General features: G+C 42.9%; 1 protein-coding gene across 1 annotated transcript in view; it reads right to left on the reverse strand.

The window, feature by feature from the left end:
• LOC143817283 (cyclic nucleotide-binding domain-containing protein 2-like) overlaps positions 1 to 22,048 on the reverse strand; it is a 297,967-nt gene that overhangs the window by 100,391 nt on the left and 175,528 nt on the right. Inside the window, exons 9-12 of the mRNA XM_077298552.1 lie at positions 17,493 to 17,638; positions 12,404 to 12,464; positions 3,346 to 3,406; positions 937 to 986 (exon numbers count right to left, since the gene is read on the reverse strand). Of these exons, the coding sequence (XP_077154667.1) occupies positions 937 to 986; positions 3,346 to 3,406; positions 12,404 to 12,464; positions 17,493 to 17,638 (318 nt within the window). The remainder of the gene's footprint in view (positions 1 to 936; positions 987 to 3,345; positions 3,407 to 12,403; positions 12,465 to 17,492; positions 17,639 to 22,048) is intronic.

Below are 22,048 nucleotides of genomic sequence, written 5' to 3' on the forward strand. Positions count from 1 at the left end.
AACAGACAACTAGAGGAAGAGCTGATTTTTCTTGGCATCTTTCCAGTAAGGTCCTAATTAAGTGACCATATAAAAAGAGATTAGTATGTTCATGATAATAACCAGACTCAACATGTTTCAGGTCATGCTGGTTTAATAGCTAATATTTGGGGTGATTTGTTTTCCGTTTTTTTTCTATGAAATAAGTTTTTAAACATATTTTACATACTTATAGTATTTTTCTTATAATTTATTTTTTTATTCTTCACCCTCTTGCTCTGGATCCCCCTAGTCAACAAATTATCAGCAATAATATCTCCATTTTAAAGCATACTGAGACATGAGGGATTTCTGATGTGGCATTTTTGTTGACAACCCATCAATAGGACTATGAAATCCGCCATTGCCCAGCCCCAGATCATGATAAATGGAAACATTACTGGTCTCGGAAAATGGCGACCCAACAACAAAAAAAATTTTCACCACTTAAATAAAAAATAAAAACTACACATATTTGGTATCAGAGTAATTGTATTGACCTGGGGATTCATATTGCTTTTACTGCATAGTGAACATAGTAAAGAAAAAAGAAAACATTTGTGGATTTCAACTTTTTTTTTGCAATTGCAATTTTTATTTCCTGCTTTTCAGTGCATCACACGATAAAATTTATGGTGTCAGTCAAAAGTTCAACTCGTCCTGCAAAAAAAACCAAGTCCTCTCACGGCTAGGGGGACAGAAAAATTAAAAAAAGTTATGGATCTTGGAAGAAGGGGAGGAAAAAGTGAAACCGAAAAAACAGAAATGGCAAATTTAATGATCCATTAATTTACAGAAACCTGCGGTCCTCCAGGGCAAGAACTTCTATCTGTTCAATGCTGTGTCCTCGTGGGAGGATCATATGAAGGGACGTCCCTTGAGTAACTACACACAGCCTCATATAAACCTTTTAGTTACCTTTGCTGATGATTTGCTTCTTAATTCCTCATCTTTCCTCTGCAGATGATCTGTAATTAATAAAATATAGTAACTAGCGGCAGCCATATCACTTTGGGTAGCATGTCCTAGAGTTGAGCACAGTCACTTTACGGGAGATCACGTAAAGAGGCTTCATACATACAGGCAGGACATGTTCACGATTAATATCAGACAGTCTTTAATGTTTATTATATATTTATAGAAATATTGCAATTATTTTGTGGGGTTCGCTCAGCATGGCGCATTGGGGAAACATCACCCTGAACCTGTCAGGCCCCTAATCATTGGAAGCCACCATTATTGTGATATTCAGTATGTGCCTTTAAGACTTTAAAGTCCCAAAGCTTTATTACTCTGCACCTGGTCACATGTAAATGAGCCAGGACTAGTCTGGCAGGGCGTCGTTTCCATCAGACTAGTCTTGTCTCAGATCTTATCACGCCCCCTTGGGTATGATTGACATCTTTCATACAATTTATTTAATGGCAGAACTAACGTAAATCTTACAGACACGCAACGTGCCAGTGGTTTTGCCATGAAGTGGATTGTGTAAAGGATGTCAATCACAACCCACCACATGCTAGGACCACTGACACGTTAATATGTCTGGTGGTTCTGCCACGAAGTAGATTACATGGAAGATGTCAGACGTGTCCAGGGGGGCGTGTGATTAGTGGGTCCAAGGAAGGACTAGTCTGGGGAAAGTGGTGACGTGACAAACTAATCCTGGCCGATTGAAAGAACAAAACACAGCCCAATAAGTGACACATCACTAGAATCAGACTCTCTGCTCCTACATCATGCTGCTTTCAGATTATATAGCAAAAGAATGCTGACATATTACTTTTCAGAAAAGTTGACAGTGATGATGATGGTTTTTGTCTGTGACCACCAAAGAGAATTTGAAGCTAAGCTGCTGGTGAAAGGTTTCAACTATCGAATTCTCTCAAACAGCCACATAGATTTCTACAAGCAAAGTATGGACTTACTCAGAATTAAAGCATCTTTACATACATGCCATTAGTTTGATTTCCCTTAGCTGTCCCCTCCCCCAGGGGGTCTGGGATAGATATGCAAGTGTATAAACACATAAGACAAACAGAGAGAGCGTAAACAATTAACATACAAAACACTCACCAAAGGTCGAGAGGAATATAAGGAAGGGTTAAAATGTACAAACCAAATGGGAATAGGATATTGAGGAAAACATACACCCAAAAGCAGCACGCAACAATCTCCAGCAGCAACAACGATCTCCAACTCAGCACAGCACAGGACTGATTTTACAGAGAGAGGAAATGACCAGGTCAGGAACAGCTGTGAGACAGAGCTGCAAGTTTCTAAGCATCATAGGAAGGGTTGTTAACCTCTTCAGCACCAAAGGAAAGGAAATTAATGTAACATGAAACACAAACGCACAGGCTAAATGGCAGATCTCACAAAACGTAGTGATCTTCTAACTCTACATCTCTCAGGAGGACTTGACCCACTTGTGACAGCACAACCCACGTACCATGATCTCTCCACTAATGTGAATTGCCATCTGGAAGAATACACTTCCCTACACAACCTCCCTAGGTGAAGACCACCATCAATCTCATCACCACTTGCCACACTCCATGGTCAGTTTACAAATGATTGCCAATTTCATAATACTGCACATCTTTGCAGAGATTGGAACACAACTTTTCTGATAGAGTTCTAAATCCTCTACATAGCAATAGTGTTGCATAAGGTATTTCTGACAGCCACTAGAGGGAGCCAAATTGCATACAGTTTTCATATTGAGCTCAATGTATAAACTGTATTCACTGAGCTCTAAAGCTCCCTCTAGTGGTGACTGCAGGCAGCTAGGATATTAGCACTGATTTATGTCTTTGTATGGAATTAGGAGCACTGTATGTGAAAATCGGACCTCTGATTCTTTAAAAGATATATTAGGAAATGAAGAAGTGTTTGTTGAATTTTTATTTCAGTGAGTATCATCCTCCTGAGTATAAAATTAACTTGGTTTTTCCACTTCAAATCTCTAATGCATAAAGCCTGAAAAACAAGCTGTTATAAAATGAATTATCCACCTCTGCCACATAATAACCTACAGTGCATTTTTCTGTATTGAGTTTATCCTGTAATATTCATTGATTTTCTTAATGTATCTATTTAAATCAGTTAGGACGGAGGAAAAACACATTGCACTATTGAATGAAAAATGCATCCTGCTAATAAAGGAAGAAAAAAAAAAAATCATTTCAAATGTCATAAAATTGTAATTTAAATCTCTCAGTCTGATACAACGCCATAATGTGATAGAATTAAAACGCAATTTTGTCTGTGGTTAAATAATTTGTCCTCCAAAGGTCCCGCTGTAATTGTTTATCTGGTACTTACAGGCACTCTGCGGTGGCTGTGACTTTGGAGTGGTCATGGCTTTCAATACACGGACTGATCCCTGGAAGATAAAAATTGGTATCAGAATTTAAAAAAATAGTTTGGTTCTTAAAGGGGAAGTCTGAAGTTTGATAATAAACATCTGGGTGATTCTGTGAGTGATTGGGAGATGGTGCTGTGGTCAGATGAGACAAAAATTGAGCTTTTTTGGCATTAACTCAACTGTGTTTGGAGGGAGAGAAATGCTGCCTATGACCAAAATAACACCATCCCCACTGTCAAGCATGGAGGTGGAAACATTATGCTTTGGGGGTGCTTCTCTGCTAAGGGCACAGTACTACTTTTCCGCAGCAATGGGAGAATGGATGGAGCCATGTAACGTAAATCCTGAATGACAACCTCCTTCCCTCCACCTGGACATTAAAAATGAGTCATGGCTGGGTCTCCAAGCAAGACAATGACCCAAAACATACAGCCAAGGCAACAAAGGAGTGGCTCAAAAAGAAGCACATTAAGGTCATGGAGTGGCCTAACCAGTCTCCAGACCTTAATCCCATAGAAAACTTATGGAGGGAGTATTTCTCACTGCAAAATGCAATACAATGTCATTATACATTATACAATGTCATTTTCTGGATTTTATTTTTGATATTCTCTCTCTCAGTGTTAAAATTAACCGATCCTTAAAATTATAGACTGTTCATGTCTTTGTCAGTGGGCAAACGTATAAAATCAGCAAGGGATCAAATTATTATATCCTTCTCTGTATATATATATATATATATATATATATATATATATATATATATATATATATATATTAGAAGTGGATGAGCAGAGTAATCTCATTATTGTTAGAGGGTTGCTGCTCTGTATGAAGCTCCAATTTCACTCCTTGGTGTATGGGCCTTAAATATTAAGTATCATCGCAGACTATTTAAATAAGTTTTATATAGACATAAATAATTGCTGCCTTTATGACTTTGTACATTAAAAAAAAAAATCTTGAAATATGTTACTTGTTTACCTGGCCACTAAGAAAGACCCAATAGGCTGACATGTCCTATTTACTGCAGCTTACATGTCGGCTTTGCTGTGTAGATTGGGACTGGATGAGAAGAGTCGTCTCATTATTGTTAGAGGGTTGAGTTGCTAATGACAACTCAGTTGTACTGGTGGAGTCTCAGATAAGGACAGAACTTTACATACTGTAGATGGTGCTCTGTTTGAAGCTCCCTTGTATCTCCCTGGTCTCTGGGTAAAATACAATACTGTAACAGTTTTTTATCTTTCTTTTAATTCACTCTCAGTCTTTCCAGCTGCCAGAAAGCATGCACAAGCTATTGCACTCTCTAGACAGATAGAAGAAAGGGTGTTTCTTCAATATGGTGGCCTAGCGCCTGATAGTGGTGGGAACCATCAAAAATACTTGGAAGGGCTTTGGTGAATCTGGGAATAAGGAGCTTTCTTTCTGATCCCTAAGGCAGCGAATTTTGCCTGCTCACAAAACTCCCAAGTACTGGTACTTCTCCTATTAAGTGCTTTGTCTGGTATTAACCCAAAGCTTTCCTCATCTCCTTATCCACTCTGTTCTCTATCCCTGCTCCACTGTGTAACCACCATCAATGATTCCAGGAATCCATTCTTCCATCATAGGGCTATGGGTGAAGAATGGAAGGTTGACTAGGTACTTTCGTCTAGAAAGTTTCAGACTGGTAATTAACTAGAGGTTCGTGAGTTTGGTAACAGATAGAGAAGAGATATTTCCCCCATCAGCTGTAAGCGCTATTATTACAGAGTGCAAAAGCTTAGTCAAAAAGTAGTGTATTGTGTAAGGTCAATGGGTGTAGAAATCTGCTACTGAAAGTATCATCAACTCAAGAACTGAAGTATCAGGAGAGGTGATGAGCGAATGTGCTGAGATAAGATTTTATCCACCATGCTCGTGTGCTAACCGAGTGTCTTCGGCGTGCTCGAAAAATAAGTTAGTCCCTGCGGCTGCATGTCTCATGGCTGTTTGACAGCAGCAACACATGCAGGGATTGCCTGTTTGTTAGGCAAACACTGCATGTGTTGCAGCTGTCGAACAGCCACGAGACATGCATGTGCAGATGACTCGAACATATTATTCGAGCACATGGTAGTCACTCAATTAGAATCCGAGCATGGTGGATAACACCTTATCCCAGCACGTTCTCTCATCACTAGTCAGGAGCTTCATGACATTAGTTTACATGGTTGACTAAGAACACCATGAACAATGTCAGGCATCTGTTGAGTGGTGTAAAGAACAACGTCAATGGACTCTGAAGCAGTGGAGACATGGAGTGATGAACCATGTATCACACACTGCCAGTCTGATGGACAGATCTGGGTTTGAGGAAGTCCGGAGAACACGACCAACCAGACTGCATAGTGCGTGTTGTGAAATTTGGTGAAGGAGATGCTGAGCTCGGTATAACCCTGTCCATACCACTTATTGGCTGCTTTCTGTTTACATTGTGTGTGAGGTTCTGAGGTTACGGGTTATAAAAATCACCTAAGCAGGTTAATGATGCAACTAATTTTATTCCATAAATCCATGATTGCACAACAAATCCAGGTAGTTGGCCAAAATACAATGTCCTCAATACACAAGATCCCATCCCTGTGGTCGATAGTCCTACTGTTCAGATATAAGACTATACTCAATGTCTCCCAACTTTTGGTTGGCCCACAGATTTCGTATCTCCCGCCGATATAGTCTGTAGTAACAATCCAGGCCCCTACAAATGACAAATATCACAACTGATGTCCACGTATCCAAGATCAACAATCCTTAAGAAAATTTGTTAAATCCAGACGACAGATCCCTTAAACATAGCAGGAGGAGCCTGACCAGCTGGCAACCGATCTCGAAGACCCCATAGACTATCCATCCCAGCTTGGATTGTCTCGCTTTGAGGTCACTCCAACAACTGCCTGATTCAATCCCTATGTCTTTTTCTTCCTCCCTCTTGAACATTTTTCTTTAGCTCACAAAATGAAGCACATTCCATCACTTGGGACTGCATGTGAGACCCCTGTGGTGACAGCTCCCCTGGGTCTAGGCTGGAAGAACAATGGATCGAGACTTTGAGATACAGATGGGATTGATAGGATGATTGCTATACATTTACCTTTAGCAATCTACTGTCTGGCCTAAAGCCCCCGTCTCACTAAGCGAGATCGCTAGCGAGATCACTGCTGAGTCACAAGTTTTGTGACGCAACAGCGACCTCAGTAGCGATCTCGCTATGTGTGACACGTAGCAGCGACCAGGCCCCTGCTGTGAGATCGCTGGTCGTGTCGGAATGGCCTGGACCTTTTTTTGATCGTTGAGGTCCCGCTGGGTAGCACACATCGCTGTGTTTGACACCTTACTAACGACCTCGTTGACGACTCAGACACTGAATCGTCATAATAGCTCCCATGTGACATCGTTGTACAGGTCGCTACAGGTCGCTGGTGAGATGTCAAACAGTGAGATCGCAGCTGCGATCGTTGGAAGATCTCACTGTTTGACATCTCACCAGCGACCACATAGCGACGCAGCAACGATCCCTGACAGGTCGTATCATTGTCGGGATCGCTTTAGCGTCGCTAAGTGAGACGGGGCCTTAAGGTTTACACACGATCTAGCCTGCTCATCTTCCTCTGCTTACTGTCACTGAATGTAAACATTGATTCCTGAGGTTGAACTGACGACTAAGCAAATCTCTAATAAAACACAGCAAGAAAATATCTAATAAAACACAACAATATCGATGCAACCAGTGCTCCATGTTGGAAATAGTATCTATCTCTTAGAGCTGTGGACTTCGCTCTACGTCCATTTATCCTAAAGTCTTTAGTAAGTGGCTATATCCTCACACTGTGCATAGGCAGAAATCTGCCAATCAGTGATGGGGGCGTGGCTGGACTACCTGGCAGCAGACCAAGTAGTCCTCTAGTGAAATCTGCTCCTAAGAAACCAATGATTTTATAAAAACTACACCAAGCACCCCAGTAAGCGATACATCGCTGAAACCAGGGTATTTGACTGTACATAGTGCTGTTCTCAGATTAGGTTCCCTTCAACTACTTCAGGCTTTGAAAGCCTCAAATCAGTGAAAAGAACATTACGGCAACAGTTTGGGGAATGACGACATGATGGTGCCACAGATAACTGTGATTGACAAATGTCAATGGGACAGAGTTGCAGTACGAGACACAGCCTAAGGACAATGGTGGCACTATTTAAAAGAAAAAAAAAAAAAACCTTTTCCCCAGTCACCTACATTGAACTAATCATTTACCAAGAGTAACTGAAGTAAGAAAGCTTTTTGTTTTCAGAAAGCTTTATGGCAGTACATGAAGTCACAAAAATAAAGGAACTTACTCGACAATGGGATGAAACTGCGGGACTGAAGCAGTAACACCTCTTCTTTATAACTCATTGTAAAAGGATGTAACAATGAAATAACAATTAAGCTCTTACAGAGCAGCCAACAAGCTCCGCCATCTACTAAGAGTTCCCGAACAATGGTGCTATTGTTACTATCCCCAACAATCCAGATATGTTAATAATGCAGCAAATGTAGAAATATATCTGTGATACAAAGGCTCCACTTCTTAGAAACTGTTCACCTGCGTAACCATTATTCAGCAGGGATCAAAACTTCACATCTCTGCAAAAATAAAAGCTTGAAAGGAACCTGTCAGAAACTTGAATCCCCCCATCTCCCCAAACCATTTACAGTTGTGCTCAAAAGTTTCCATACCCCGGCCACATTTGTGCAGAGAATATGAATGATAACACCAAAACTTTTTCTCCAGTCATGGTTAGTGGTTGGGTGAAGCCATTTATTGTCAAATTACTGTGTTTTCTCTTTTTAAATCATAATGGCAACCCAAAACATCCAAATGAACCTGATCATAAGTTCACATACCCTGGTGATTTTGGCCTGATAACATGCACAGAAGTTGGCACAAATGGGTTTGACTGGCTACTAAAGGTAACATCCTCAATTGTGACCTGTTTGCTTGTAATCAGTGTGTGTGTGTATAAAAGCCGAGTGAGTTTCTGGGATCCAGACAGACTCTTGCATCTTTCATCCAGCCACTGACGTTTCTGGATTGTGAGTCATGGGGAAAGCGAAAGAATTGTTAACGGATCTATGGGAAAAGGTAGTTGAACTGTATAAAACAGGAAAGGGATACAAAAAGATATCCAAGGAATTGATAATGCCGGTCAGCAGCGTTCAAACTGTGATTAACAAATGGAAAATCAGGGGCTCTGTAAAAACAAAACCACGGTCAGGTAGACCAACAAAAATGTCATCCACAACTGTCAGGAAAATTGTTCAGGATGCAAAGAAAAACCCACAAATAACATCAGCTGAAATACAGGACTCTGAAAACTAGTGGTGTGGCTGTTTCAAGATGCACAATAAGGAGGCACTTGAAGAAACATGGGCTGCATGGTTGAGTCACCAGAAGAAAGCCATTACTGTGCAAATATCACAAGGTTTCTCACCTAAATTACACAAAACAGCACAGAGACAAGCCTCAAAACTTCTGGAACAAGGTGATTTGGAGTGATGACACCAAAATTTAACTTTTTGGCCACAACCATATATGTTACATTTGGAGAGAGGTCAACAAGGCCTATGATGAAAGTTACACAATTCCTACTGTAAAGCACGGACGTGGATCGCTGATGTTTTGGGGATGTGTGAGCTACAAAGGCACAGGAAACTTGGTCAAAGTTGATGGAAAGATGAATGCAGCACATTATCAGCAAATACTGGAGGCAAATTTGCACTAATCAGTCCGGAAGCTGCGCATGGTACGTACTTGGATGTTCCAACATGACAACGATCCAAAACACAAGGCCAAGTCGACCTATTATTGGCTACAGCAGAATAAAGTGAAGGTTATGGAGTGGCCATCATAGTCTCCTGACCTCAATTTCATTGAGCCACTCTGGGGAGATCTCAAGCACGCAGTTCATGCTAGACAGCCCAGGAATTTACAGGGAGTGGAGGCTTTTTGACAAGAAGAGTGGGCAGCTTTACCATCTGAGAAAATAAAGAACCTCATCCACAACTACCACAAAAGACTTCAAGCTGTCATTGATGTTTTAGCTCAGTATACTCAGTATGATGTTATGCACAATATTAATAAATGGGGTATGTGAACTTTTGATCAGGGTCATTTGGATGTTTTGGGTTGTCATTGTGATTTAAAAAGAGAAAACACAGTAGTTTGACAATAAATGGCTTCACCCAACCACTAACCATGAGTGGAGAAAAAGTTTTGGTGTTATCATTCATATTCTCTGAAAAAAAAAGCCAATAAGGCAAAAATTTGGCCAGGGTATGTAAACTTTTGAGCACAACTGTATATGACTTTGTAGTCCTATGTTTTTATGACCCCAAAGTGCTGTTCCAGCAGAGAAAAAAAAACCTCACATTTTGAAGCTATGTCTGGGACGTGACGATGCACTTACAGCTTCTCAGCCTCATGTACTACTACCTAGCAAGCATCATCGTCCCCTGGCTGATTGACAGTTTATTAGCTCAGGCACTCAGCCACCCACCTGTCAGTCAGCTGGGGGGGTGCTGGTAGGAAGGAATTAGAGTGTGAAACTGAGAAGCTGTAAGTTCATCGTCACACCCCAATGCACTTCCAGACAAAAAACTCTACTTTTTTTATGCCTGTGTGCAGATTCACAGATAAGACAGCAGGAAAAGAGAGAAGTTCTGCTACCACTTCCTGTAGAGAGACAAAAACTTGCCCTGACCTCCGGTACGGAGATGGAGACCTGCCAACACTGCCTATAGAAAGACAAAAACAAGCCCGCACGTCCTGCAAGGTGTCTCAACTTTTCTGCTTCTAGAGATGGATGACTCTTGACAACAGGCAGAAGATAGAAAGTTGAACTGAGTGGCGGCATTTCATAGTGATTTTTCAGGGGTCAGAGAATAAAATTAATACATAAAGTGGTTTGCAGATTGTCTGTTTATCACATTGATGCAGAAATTGAAATAAATTCACATGGGATCACATACTTTCCAGCGCCATTAGGGCTTGTCCACACATACAAGTTTGTTATTGCCATAATTGTAAAAAGTTTGTAAAAACGAAACCAATAATATTAATAAATGACAAAATAGCTGTTTTTTTTCGCTATTGCATCACACTGTTTTTGTCCTCATACTCCAGTGGGCGTATTCACACATTGCATTTTTGCCACATTTTTCTTCTGCACGTTTTTTTCCAAGGAAAATACGCAGCGTTTTACATTAACAGCACCATGAATAAGATTTCTGAAATCTCATGCTCACACTGCTTATTTTTTCCTTGCAGTTTTAAACTATCAAAGCGTCCATTCCTTCACCGTTTTTGCAGCATTTTTTAATCTTTCAAATGAAAGGGAACAAAGCAAGTAAAAAAAAAAACATTAAAAAAGTGCATATTTTGTGAAGCGTTTTTTCTGCCATCACTCTGTTTTTTGGTGCTGAAAAATTTGCAAATACCAAAAGTGCGTGCATGGCCTTATAGTCTTCATACTGATGGCCGTAATGTCCCTACATTTCATCTCATAACCCCATACTAACACAAGAAGCCACATCTCCTTATCGAATGCTGCATCCACTTCATTATTTACCCAGGCGCAGCACCGTAAATTTGGTTTTGCCCGCCGCACACCGGGGCACATATGTGCCAGCATTAATCTATTTTACATGGGTGCCAGTCAGACTTCTACCAATCCGATATTTATGACCTTTTCTTATGAATAGGTCATTGATATTACAGTCACGGAAATCTACAGAATAGATCATTTACTAGATTCCTGCAGTCTGACTCAAAGCCAACATCAGCTTTGCCTGAGCAGAACCCAATAGGAGTCTCCATGTTTGGAGCGGTGACAGGGTTTGTTCAGAGACACAACTTACTTTGTCTTTAAAGGCCGTTGTAACCATGAGCAGTAATTGAGGAGGTAGTTACAAATCTTCTGCAACTTGGCAGGGCCGGGCAGGGAACAATTGTCTCTTGGGCACAGCAGCTTTCAGGGCTAGAACAAAACTTTTGGACCGTACACTTGGGTGCACTCCATTTACAATGATACTGATTTAGAGCGAGGACAGAAAAGCCCAGACACTCGGTGCTCACATATTCCTCATTCATCGGTTCCTATTACTCGTATTCCTAACTATTGTGCTCATGATGAAAAATAATATATTTATATAGAGGAAAGAGCTGAACTTAAGGATTTGTCCAACTTTGGAGACTTTTTTTTAGTTAAAAGGAATTTGTCACATCGTGTTGCCATCAGCTGGGTGTGCCGCTACTCCATCCCAATTTGCGTCTTGGGGACTGTCCTAGCTTGTCATGGGCGATGCTCACTCCTGGAGTAAATGCTGCCCCTCGTGTTGTGCATGCCCACAGATATGACTGTGCCATCCACACCCGAACAGTGGCTGGAAGCGTTTTCCTCCGTGGTCAATCTCTGCTCGTAGACCCAAAAGTGTATTGGCGCAACAACTACAAAGAACTGGATAGGATAGAGCTCCCTGCCAATGTGTGTGCTTACAGTCGGCACAGCCAGTATCGGTGCGCATGCGCACATATGTTGAACAGCATTCGCTCTACGAGAGCACTGACCAACACATGCTAGTGCAGTCCCCAAGACACAAATTGAATGGGCGTAATGTTGAACCCAACTCATGGCCATGTTGATTTGCCGATAGCACTGAGCTCACTTATTGGCTGCAGCGCAGTCAACATGACATCAGTATTGTGGACAAGAACAGACACAGCAATCAGTGGTATGGACTTAGCGTCAGACCCAGGGAGGGGGAATAAAGCACAATTTGTATTTTTTAAACAAACTACAGTCAATGGACTGGAGGTTTTCCGAAATGGGAAAACTCTGCTAACACATTGTAATACCCTGAACTTACTGTTCACAATGCAAAGGTGATGAAAGGGATTTATGTACTAAGGGGTTGATGCTTCGTAAATAATACAATGGCAAACTTGATTTACTTACACCTTTGATCACATAGATTTTGGAAGATGTCTTGGAGTCTCTTGTAATAACTGTACCTGGTCTATAACAAAAAAAAGAAAAAAAATGATTTGAGAAATTTATGTCAGTTGGTCATGCTAGAAAGAGCTCAACTTACAAAACAGCAAGGCCGTGAGTGCAGCGGCCCAGAGTCCTGGTCGTTGCAGTACTGTGGCTCCGCCACTATTGGGAGCTGTGGTGCGTCCGATGGCACTGAAGGAGCTCATCTGATCAGGTATCACAGACACCAATACATTTCACAGCCGGGCCTCCGGGGGGAGCTAAGGGTGCTATTCATTAGGCCACTCCCCACCATAGTGGGTAAACTGGGGGTCAGGCAGGAAGTTAGTCAGAAGCTGACTGGGTCGGAACCAGGCAACACCTTGTGGCAGAGGGTGTTGTAGGGGAAGAGACAGTAGGGTCTCTGTCAGGGGTGGGATCCTGACAGAGGCTTGGCAACTAGAACGAACGTAACGGGACCGCGCCTGCTCCGGGTAGCGGCGGTGCCCAAGAAGGGACTAGAAGAGAGATATATTGTGCTGAGTGAGAAACGAGATCGAAGCAATAGGAGAATACCAGTAGGGGTCGTGCTGTAAGACCGGAGCAACATCCTACTGAGGCGCAATACCGGTGGCCGGAACGCCGAGGGAGTATTTCAATAGACAGCTTCAAGCAATACTCTAAACAGCGGCAGGACAGTCAGTCTCAGGCGGGCTGTCTCACCTAAATCACCTATGAAGTCTTGGGAGGCAATTGCGGGAGAGGGGCGTCTCTAGGGTCCCGGAAGAACTCCAGGCCTACCCGACAAACGGGTGCCGTTCTAACTGTAACATCAGGAAGGGACGGATGATTAGCAGAACATCATCTAATCGAGTTGTGAGGGAACTTAAGAAACAGACACAACAGTTGTGGGGTACTTTCCGTAAGCACAGCAGGGAAGGACTACAACACATAGCGCTAAGAAGGAAGGCACTGATTTCCACTTGTGAAGAGAGCTCTGGAAGTGCCATTGGACCGGCCGGACTTGCGCAGCCTGGTGAACCGTATTCTGGACTGAGGACTCAGAGATCTCCAGTAAAGAGGTAAAGAGACTGCAACCTGGTGTCCTCGTTATTTACCGCGACCTGCACCCCACAACTGCACCGCTACACCACCACTTATTGCACCGGACGTCCCCCACTGACGGACAGGGCCACGGACCGGGCATAGCCACCGTGACAACCCCAGAACTGGACAGAGACTGCCAGAGGCCCGGCTCCGGGTACCCCTCGGCCCTGCGGCGGTGTGGGGGCGCTCCAAAACTTGGCGTCACGAACAGGATCTACTTAAGCCTGAAGAATCAGGTCATGTGTGCCTTGGAACTGTGATTTGTTGTGCTTGGACTGTACTTTATTGAGAGACTGTGTATTGCCATTGACTAAGAGAAGTTCCCGCCAAAATCCGCCGCCATTGCAGCGCTGAGGAGAGCGCAGGAGAAGAAGAAGGGCGTGGAAGTGGGCGTGAGCAAGCTGAAGTGCGCGAAAGACAATGGCCGCCCAGTCTAAGTATTTCTGTGCAGTGAGGACGTGTCCGTCAGCAGCAGAGATCCGCCTCCTCATCCTCAATGGGGGACGGAGGCAGAGAAAACGAAACCGCCCACGAAGGAGAGAGCGGGAAAAGGACCAGGAAGAAGGAGCGAGCAACATGGAGGCCGCCATGGCCAGCCGCCCGGAGCCGGAGCGTGGGGTCGGAGCCGAGGACTCCCCCAGCTACCCGGAGAGGCACCGCAGCCAGACCTCCACAGTTGAAGCTGACCTCCCGCAGACCGGAGCGGACAAGCTGATCCACCAACCCCGGCGGACGCAGCTGAGCACTGAGGCCGGGTGGAAGAAGACCATCATCGGGAGCCTTACCAGACGCCTGTCGGCAGCCTCGCTTGGTCCGGAGCAGGGAAGAAGGACCGGAGCTCCGAAGCTGGAAAGCAAGGCCCTGCCGGAAAGCGGAATGCTGCAAGCAGAGATGACAGCGTCGCAGCACAAGGCCCTGCAACCAGCGTTCCAGACCCCAGCGCAGACGGAGCAGACCGGCACCGGAGGGACCGCATCTGAAGCAGGTATGAAGGACGACCCTGCCCTGATGACTGACACCACTCCCGTGACTGCTAGTGCCACTGCTACTGACTCCGTTGCAGTGACTGATCTTGCAGCAGCGTTACCTGCTGCCCTGACTAAGACTACCTCTGAACCGATGAGTCCCAGCACTACTACTACAGAGTGCATTATCTCTACCACTGAACTTACTACCGAAATTGACATTCGAATCCAAACCCCGGGTGACCTGACTGCACCCGAGAGACCAACCACCGATACTGACGCCACATCAGCCGCAGACCAGGGGCCGAAGCCTGTACAGTCAGGAGATGTCTACTATCGGCTGATGTCTTGCAATCTGCTATAAGGATAAACCTCGGAAAAATGAAAATGTAAATAGTTCACCGTTTAACTGTTTGTTGTTTCCTGATTGTTTGCTGCTAAACCCGTCCAGGGTTAATTCTTAAGGATCCCTCTGCTGACCCGGGATCCTTGTTGTGTTTGTTTATTTTTCCTCAAGTTGCACAAAAGTTGAAAAGAACTGCAGTAATCATGGACCGTGCATGATACAAACTTTTCCTTGTATATAGTTTGCACCTTATTAAAGGTGCTTCCTACTGGTTTTACTTAAAGACTCTTTGCGAAGATACCGTACTGGAACCTTTGCTGAGCATGGACTGGTAGTCTGAGAAGACGAACTACCTCAGAAAGACTTGATCCTCTCTTAAAGGGGATGCCAAAAGTGTACTTATGAGTGGTACTGTTTTAGAACAGTAATGTGATGACAATGCTAAAGTAAAAATGATAATGTTTACATGTAAAGGTTATGTGTATTGAAATGGTTAACTGTAAAAGAAGTGTTGATAATGTTCCTTAGAAGAAAGTGCGAGAGCTAGAAGAAAGATGCAGTGGGCCCGTAGGGGTAGACAGAGTGTCCTGCATAGTCGGAAGTAAGAAAGTAGTAATGAAGATTGATGATATAAGGAAATAGTTAATAATGTTGATAAGGAAATGGGGATAGAAGGTAGACCCTGAGTCCTCCATAGAAAGTTAGTTATTAAAAAAAAGAAAGAGTTAATAATGTGTTACAGAGGACAGAAAGTGAACCCGTAGGGGTTAGGTAGTGAGTCCTCTTAAGAGTCATATGTAGATGGCTCAGAGCTTCCAAAATCGAAAGTAATGTTATGACCTATACTGTGTATAGAAGTAGAAAAGGCAGTAGGCCCTGGCTGAACGGGGCGGTCCTGTAACAGAAAGGAGAGGCAGTAGGTCTGGTGCCGATAGGACAGGCGGTCCTGCAGATTTAAAGAAGGAGAATGAAAAAGTTGAAATTACCTTATAATGTGATTATAGGAAGGTCTTTATTACGGAGTGTATGTCCTTAAAGGCAATGTTAAAGTATTGTTCAACAATTTTGCACTTAGTAGAATACCCGGTTGGGTAACAGGAGTTATTTATAGCCTGTAATTTATAATGTTAACCATGTTTGTAACGTTCAAGTGTCCTTACCTCCCATAAAGGGAAGCCTGTACAAGTATACTTACCGTTATTGTACTCAACAAAATTGTATGTCTTTCAGAGGTGTCAAACTGCATTCCTCGAGGGCCGCCAACAGGTCATGTTTTCAGGATCTCCTTGTATTGCTCAGGTGATAATTTAATCACCTGCACAGAATGATTCCAGCACCTTGTGGAATGCTAAGGAAATCCTGAAAACATGACCTGTTGGCGGCCCTCGAGGAATGGAGTTTGACACCTCTGGTGTACATCTGCCTTGTCCACCAACACCAGTTCTGTGGCATCAAAAAGGGCATTAGTGCAAATTTTTGAGACTTTTTGCCCTTTTCGGCATGCGCTGGCAGTTACTTATAAAGCGAGCAGACTTAGAAAAGACAAGTCCCTGCGCCTTTGAGACAAGTTCAGAATTTATGATCTTCTGTGCTGTTCCGGCACCATTCACTGTTTGCATCCAGCCAGTGCTGGGAGTGCTGTGTGTCAGACCCAACCAATCAGATATTGGTGATTTGTTTCCTATGGTTAGGTCATCAACATCTCAGCACAGGTAAACCATTTACAGAGGTTGTCCTCTACAGCCGTATTCCTCCAAACAAAAGAAATAAAGCACACGCTCCTATCCTAGACAAGTGCTGCACCAGTGATGAACATTATTATGCCACATGAGCACTGCAGCCAATCGGAGACCACTGATGGGCTGCAGCCTTTCCACTTCCATCAGACGGAAGTGTGAGATTTACAGTCAATAATCACAAGCTGATTGTCTGCAGCATTCATGGGATATAATGTCACGTACCCGCTGGGAGACACTCCGCTGGCATCACAAGAATAGTACCGGCCTAGGAGATGAATATGCTGTTTTTTCTTTCTTTAATACGGGGCATTTGGGCATTATCAGACAATCCCTTTAAGGTTTTTTTTTGGTCATGTTTTCAGATTTGAGTGCTATACATTATGGAATGAGTGGTCTTGAAAGATTCTTGTGTGCGGCACCAGTATGCTCTTATCATCAGATGGACCGCAAGTATACAAGTGTACATTCTGGGGGAAGGAAACCAGAAGGGGTTTAGGGCAAAGCCCATATAAAGGGGTTATGTTTAAAAAAAAAATAAAAATGGCATTTCATAATTTGCCACACTGTTTGCCTAAAAGTTGTCAAGCGTGCCTTTAGGCCTTTTGCACATTGCCATAATATGGCTACTTGAAGATCTGTCAAACTGCTTATATTATTAAATCAACCTTTATACCTGATGAGAGTGGTGTACTTACTTTGAAAATCCACATCAAAATGGAGGTATAAATATTTTAACTCCTAGCATTAAAAGGAACATTTTACGAGTCCAGTTAGAACAATCATCCTAGGATTATACAGTTATTCTGATGTGGGTTTTCACAGTAAGTACAGTATGGTCCTGTGTTGAGGTTTCTGTACTCTGCTTTAATGGCTTTTAGTTCTATTATTACAATACGTTGCTTTTAGTTACAGACCTGTAGAAAGTGTGGACACAGATCCTGGGGTTATTGTAAGGAAGCTTATGAACAGGCCATCCATTGAGAACATCAATGCTTTCCAACAAAGGTAGGTAATCAGGTCCTTCTTGGGATTCACTGGTCAGGAAAATGTTCAGGAAATCCTAATAAAAGAGGAAAGTGGATATTTCACAAGCCTCGAGAATCTACGTAACCTGGAAAAGATCTGAAATGTTTCATTATTGACTAAAATATTGTATATACTTCAGTTTCCAAATGAGTTAGATATCCATCAGGGCCAGCTCGGGGTCAGTGTGGAGTGATGGAGCCATAGTGGGTGTTGTGCCAGTGTCCCTGCATGCTGCCTCTCCCTCCTCGATATGCTCACTGCCCATGTCCTAGGTCTAAACATGCCACACAGGTCTCCTGGCAGCACACTCCCTGCTTATTAAAGGGGTAGTTCGAGCACTCCTGATGTGTCGCTAACCAAAAGATGGGAGGCACTAATTATTTAAAACACCTTACCCTATAGGGAGGTGCCTGAGCAACATCAGTATTCAGTTTGTCTGCAAGCTGATAAGTCTGCTGTCGAATCCCTAGATCCCTGTTCCCGTACTGGTCCTGCTCCTCTGAACCTGAAACAGTTCTACCATCCTGAACCTTTCTAGTTTGAACCAGCACCTGAAGTTGTCGCCCATCCTGTCAATACCTCTTCCTGAACCCGCACTGTCAGGACCAGCACCAGTGTCCATTCTGTCTGGTGATCCAAATTCCATACTGTCTCATCTAGCATCAGTATCCGGTCCTGCTTTGGACTCTGAGTCCGTACTCAAGTCTGTGACATTTGGGGTCAGCTGCTGCAGTACCAGAGACTGCCATGGAGTGGTACTTGGCAGTTGCCTGCACCTCAAGCCTAACCTCACCATCCTTGGCTCTAATGAACACCAGGTAGTCACTTGGCTATGCCCCTTCAGGGTAGGCCCGTCCTGTGGCACAGTGGGTCCACACCCACTAGCGTGACAGTGGGCACTTTGTCTATTTGATCCTTGCCTTGATAATTCTAGAAATATTTATCCAGATCAATGTTTGCCCTGTCAAGTCAAGAGGCCTTGCCACATTTGCCAATCGTTTATTGCAGGCATTAGTGGCACATTTGCCAGTCCTTGTTGAACATCGGTGAGGCTCCCAGAAAAAGGATGCCTCTGGACTTCTGGAACAGTTGACAAATCTTCCAAGTTTCCCCCCCAAAAAATATTCCTTGAATATTTTCTACACATGGCTCAAATATACTACATCATAAGTCTTAGATGTTGTGTCTAGACTCAAATTCAGAAAATGGGAATAGGATGTGAAATGTAGCTTGGTCTGCAAAAGTGACAGGACTAACAAATCCCCTAAAAGGAGTAATTCTAAAATTTGTCAAGTACAGTCATGGCTCAAATGTTAATAGACTGCCCTACTATGGGTCACCATGTGGTACAACATCTCATTTAGTTTGTCACCGTGATGTCCCCTCCTCTACAGAGGTCCTTTATTTTGACTCATATTTCCCTCCTTATATGAAGTCCAATGTCCTTATAGGGATGAGAAATTCCCCTTAGGAACTTAAATGGCTTCCTTGGAACTAGGCACTGGCGAGCCCCACACTCTTCAACAGCGATCATGCCGTAACTGTACAGGGGTTCCTTGGCTCCATTTTCCATCCATACAGAACATGTATGTCATTGCAACCAATGACAGGCCACAGTGGTGATGTGCTGGTGAGTAGTGATGGGTGAACCCTTGGATGTTCGCGTCCGGCGAATGGGGGGCCCGAACATCCAGTGTTTGCCATGCTGTCATCAGCATGACAGCATGGCAAAAAATGCCTCTGACCGGTGGTAAGAAAATGACCGCTGGTCAGAGGGCTGCAAAGAAATTGCTAGGCAATTCTACTGAGTATGGGATCAGTAGCTAGGTATACTTTTTTTTTTCCCTGTTTTTGGACCTTCCAGGGCCAAATTTTTTTTAAAAAAAAGTGCTGAATAACTCCTATAAAGGCATTGTTGTATGTATTTGATTTTAGTTTAAAAAAATTAGATGTAAGTCTTAAGAATAGAAAGAGGAAGATCAAAGATATCAGGGGATTAGTAGGCGAGTATACATTTTTTACGTTTGGACCATACTGGGCCTGTTTATACTGTACTTCTAAAGGCTTAGCCCCTTCCCGACATCCACCGAACATGTGCGAAGCTGAGTCCATACACAAATCAAACTCCAGAATTATCAATTTTCCATTACCATACTTTGCTCCAAAGATGCAAGAAGTGATGAAAATTGTACAAATAAAGTTGACTGCTCTCCAAGGTAAAAAAAAAAACATGGATGCATAGCGGTCCATTGTTGGGAAAATAAAAAATAGGATGGGTTTAAAAAAATAGCGACACAAACCAAGTTTTATTTTATTCTTTTTAAATGACAAGTTTGGCATTTCCATAATTGTAAAAAGGTTGTAAAAACAAAACCAATAATGATAATAATAATGACGGAATTGCATTTTTTTCCTGTGTTTGCCCTCATACGGCTATGGGATTTGTTCACACGTTGCACTTTTGCCGCGGGTTTTCCACATTTTACAGCACCAGCAAAGTGAATGAGATTTCTGAAAATCTCATGCACCAGCAGCTTTATTTATTCTTTGCAGATTTTCATTCAATTGTCAATTCTTTTGGAGTTCTTTGCAGCAGCTTTTCACCCATTCTAATTAATGGGGGAAAAAAGCGTAAAAAGTTAAAAAGGCTCTTATTTTATGCAGCATTTTTTACTCCCATTAGTCGGGTTTTGCTGCAGATTTTTCTACTAAACGTATGAACGAATCTTATGCCCACAGTAAAAATAAAAAAAAAGTTTTGACTCTTGGAAATGGTTAAAAATAAAAGTAAAGTGCAAAAACAAAAAACTAGCCACGGCGGTAATCGGCTAAAGGTTTGACCCGCTGTCGCGAAGCTGCAGCAGCAGATTGCTGAATGTGTATGCTCAGGATCTATGAAGGACATGGATTCCTGGAACTGAAGGTTTGCAGAATATCTATTTCCTTTTTTTTCTTTCCAGTAGAAAATATAATGATGAGCTAAGTCAATTGTAAAACATTATGGTGATAATCAATCTTTCGTATTCTACAACATTTGCAGAAATTACTCTTTCTTTCTGAATATATTTTATCATTAATCACTTGGCAGGACTGAAATTGGTACCATAATGAATAATCAGAACATCATATTAAAATTATGCCGTGAATTACTGCGCTCGTATATTGCTCAATGTAAACTAAGGAGGATTTCATTACACACTACGTGATTTATTTTTTGCGCATTGTGAAAATTAGAAATACTACGTAGGAAGCCGAATGCACATGATGTTGCTTTCGCTGCTGACAAGTAACCGAGACAGTAATTAACCGCTTCTTCCTGAATACTGATGCTCAAAAGTTATGGCTGAAAGGTAATTTCATTTTAATAGCTGAATTTTTCACATTTTTGTTCTTTCTATTTTTTACTTTACTGTTTGTACGTAGAGATCCTCATTTATAACCGCTATGAGTTTAGAAGGTTTTCTATTACTTTTTTCCATTGTGGTTCTTCAACATGGATGCAAAGGTACCGTTCAGGAAAACCATGTAGCTGCGACGGGGATCATGGAAAGAGGGGATTGTTCCGTCCCTGTTGGTTAAATGAGTTGTCGACTAACAGATAACTATTTATTAAGGGCATCAGGTTTACTACATAAATTACAAAGAAAATCTGGACATATCCTGGACCGGTTCCACTCCTCTGCTCTCAGCCCTGTGTTCCTCACCAGTCTCCTGGAAAGGGCAATGTTAAGTGACCGCAGCAACCTTCACATGTACTTTTAGATTTATGGACAGAATTGTGAAGGTTTCTAATAATCAGAGGCCACTGATTGGTTGCTGCCAAGAGACTTCTTGCCAAGAGACTGGTGGGGGACACAGGGCTTCAGAGGAGGAATGGCGGTCACTTGATATTGTTTTCATCAGGAGACCCAGATATTACCCAATCCTCTTGTCCTCCATTCACCATGTGTTAGTCTCATCAGGTGAGGTAGTGTTAGACTCACTAGGTGAGGTGGATCTTCCAAGCCTAAGGTCCGGGTAGGCACATGGGTCATGGGCATTGGTGAATCAGGCAGGAGGCACACGGAACACAAAAGCCGGGGCACAAGAAAACGCTCGCAGATAGCCGACATGCAGGCAGGAGATGTCCAGGAGACCGCAAGCAGGCCAGATGCAGGAAATCACATGCAAGCGAAAGAGGTCCAGGAGACTGCAGTCAGGCAGGCGGGATGCAGGAAACGACAGTCAAGTGGGAAACATCCAGGAGATCGCCAGCAGGTAGGCGGGATGTAGGAAATTGCAAGCAAGAGGGAAATGTTCAGGAGACCACAGGCGGGCTGGAGATGTCCAAAAGCCTGCAGACAGCAGCTGAGCAGGTCAAGGTCTTTAGAGCAAGCCAGAGTCTAGTATGTGTGTATGCCATACTTGGTTTTCTAAATAGTTTTTTTCTATGTTTCTATGTTTC

Source organism: Ranitomeya variabilis, chromosome 3 (genome assembly GCF_051348905.1).
Source record: "Ranitomeya variabilis isolate aRanVar5 chromosome 3, aRanVar5.hap1, whole genome shotgun sequence".
Lineage (NCBI taxonomy): Eukaryota > Metazoa > Chordata > Amphibia > Anura > Dendrobatidae > Ranitomeya > Ranitomeya variabilis.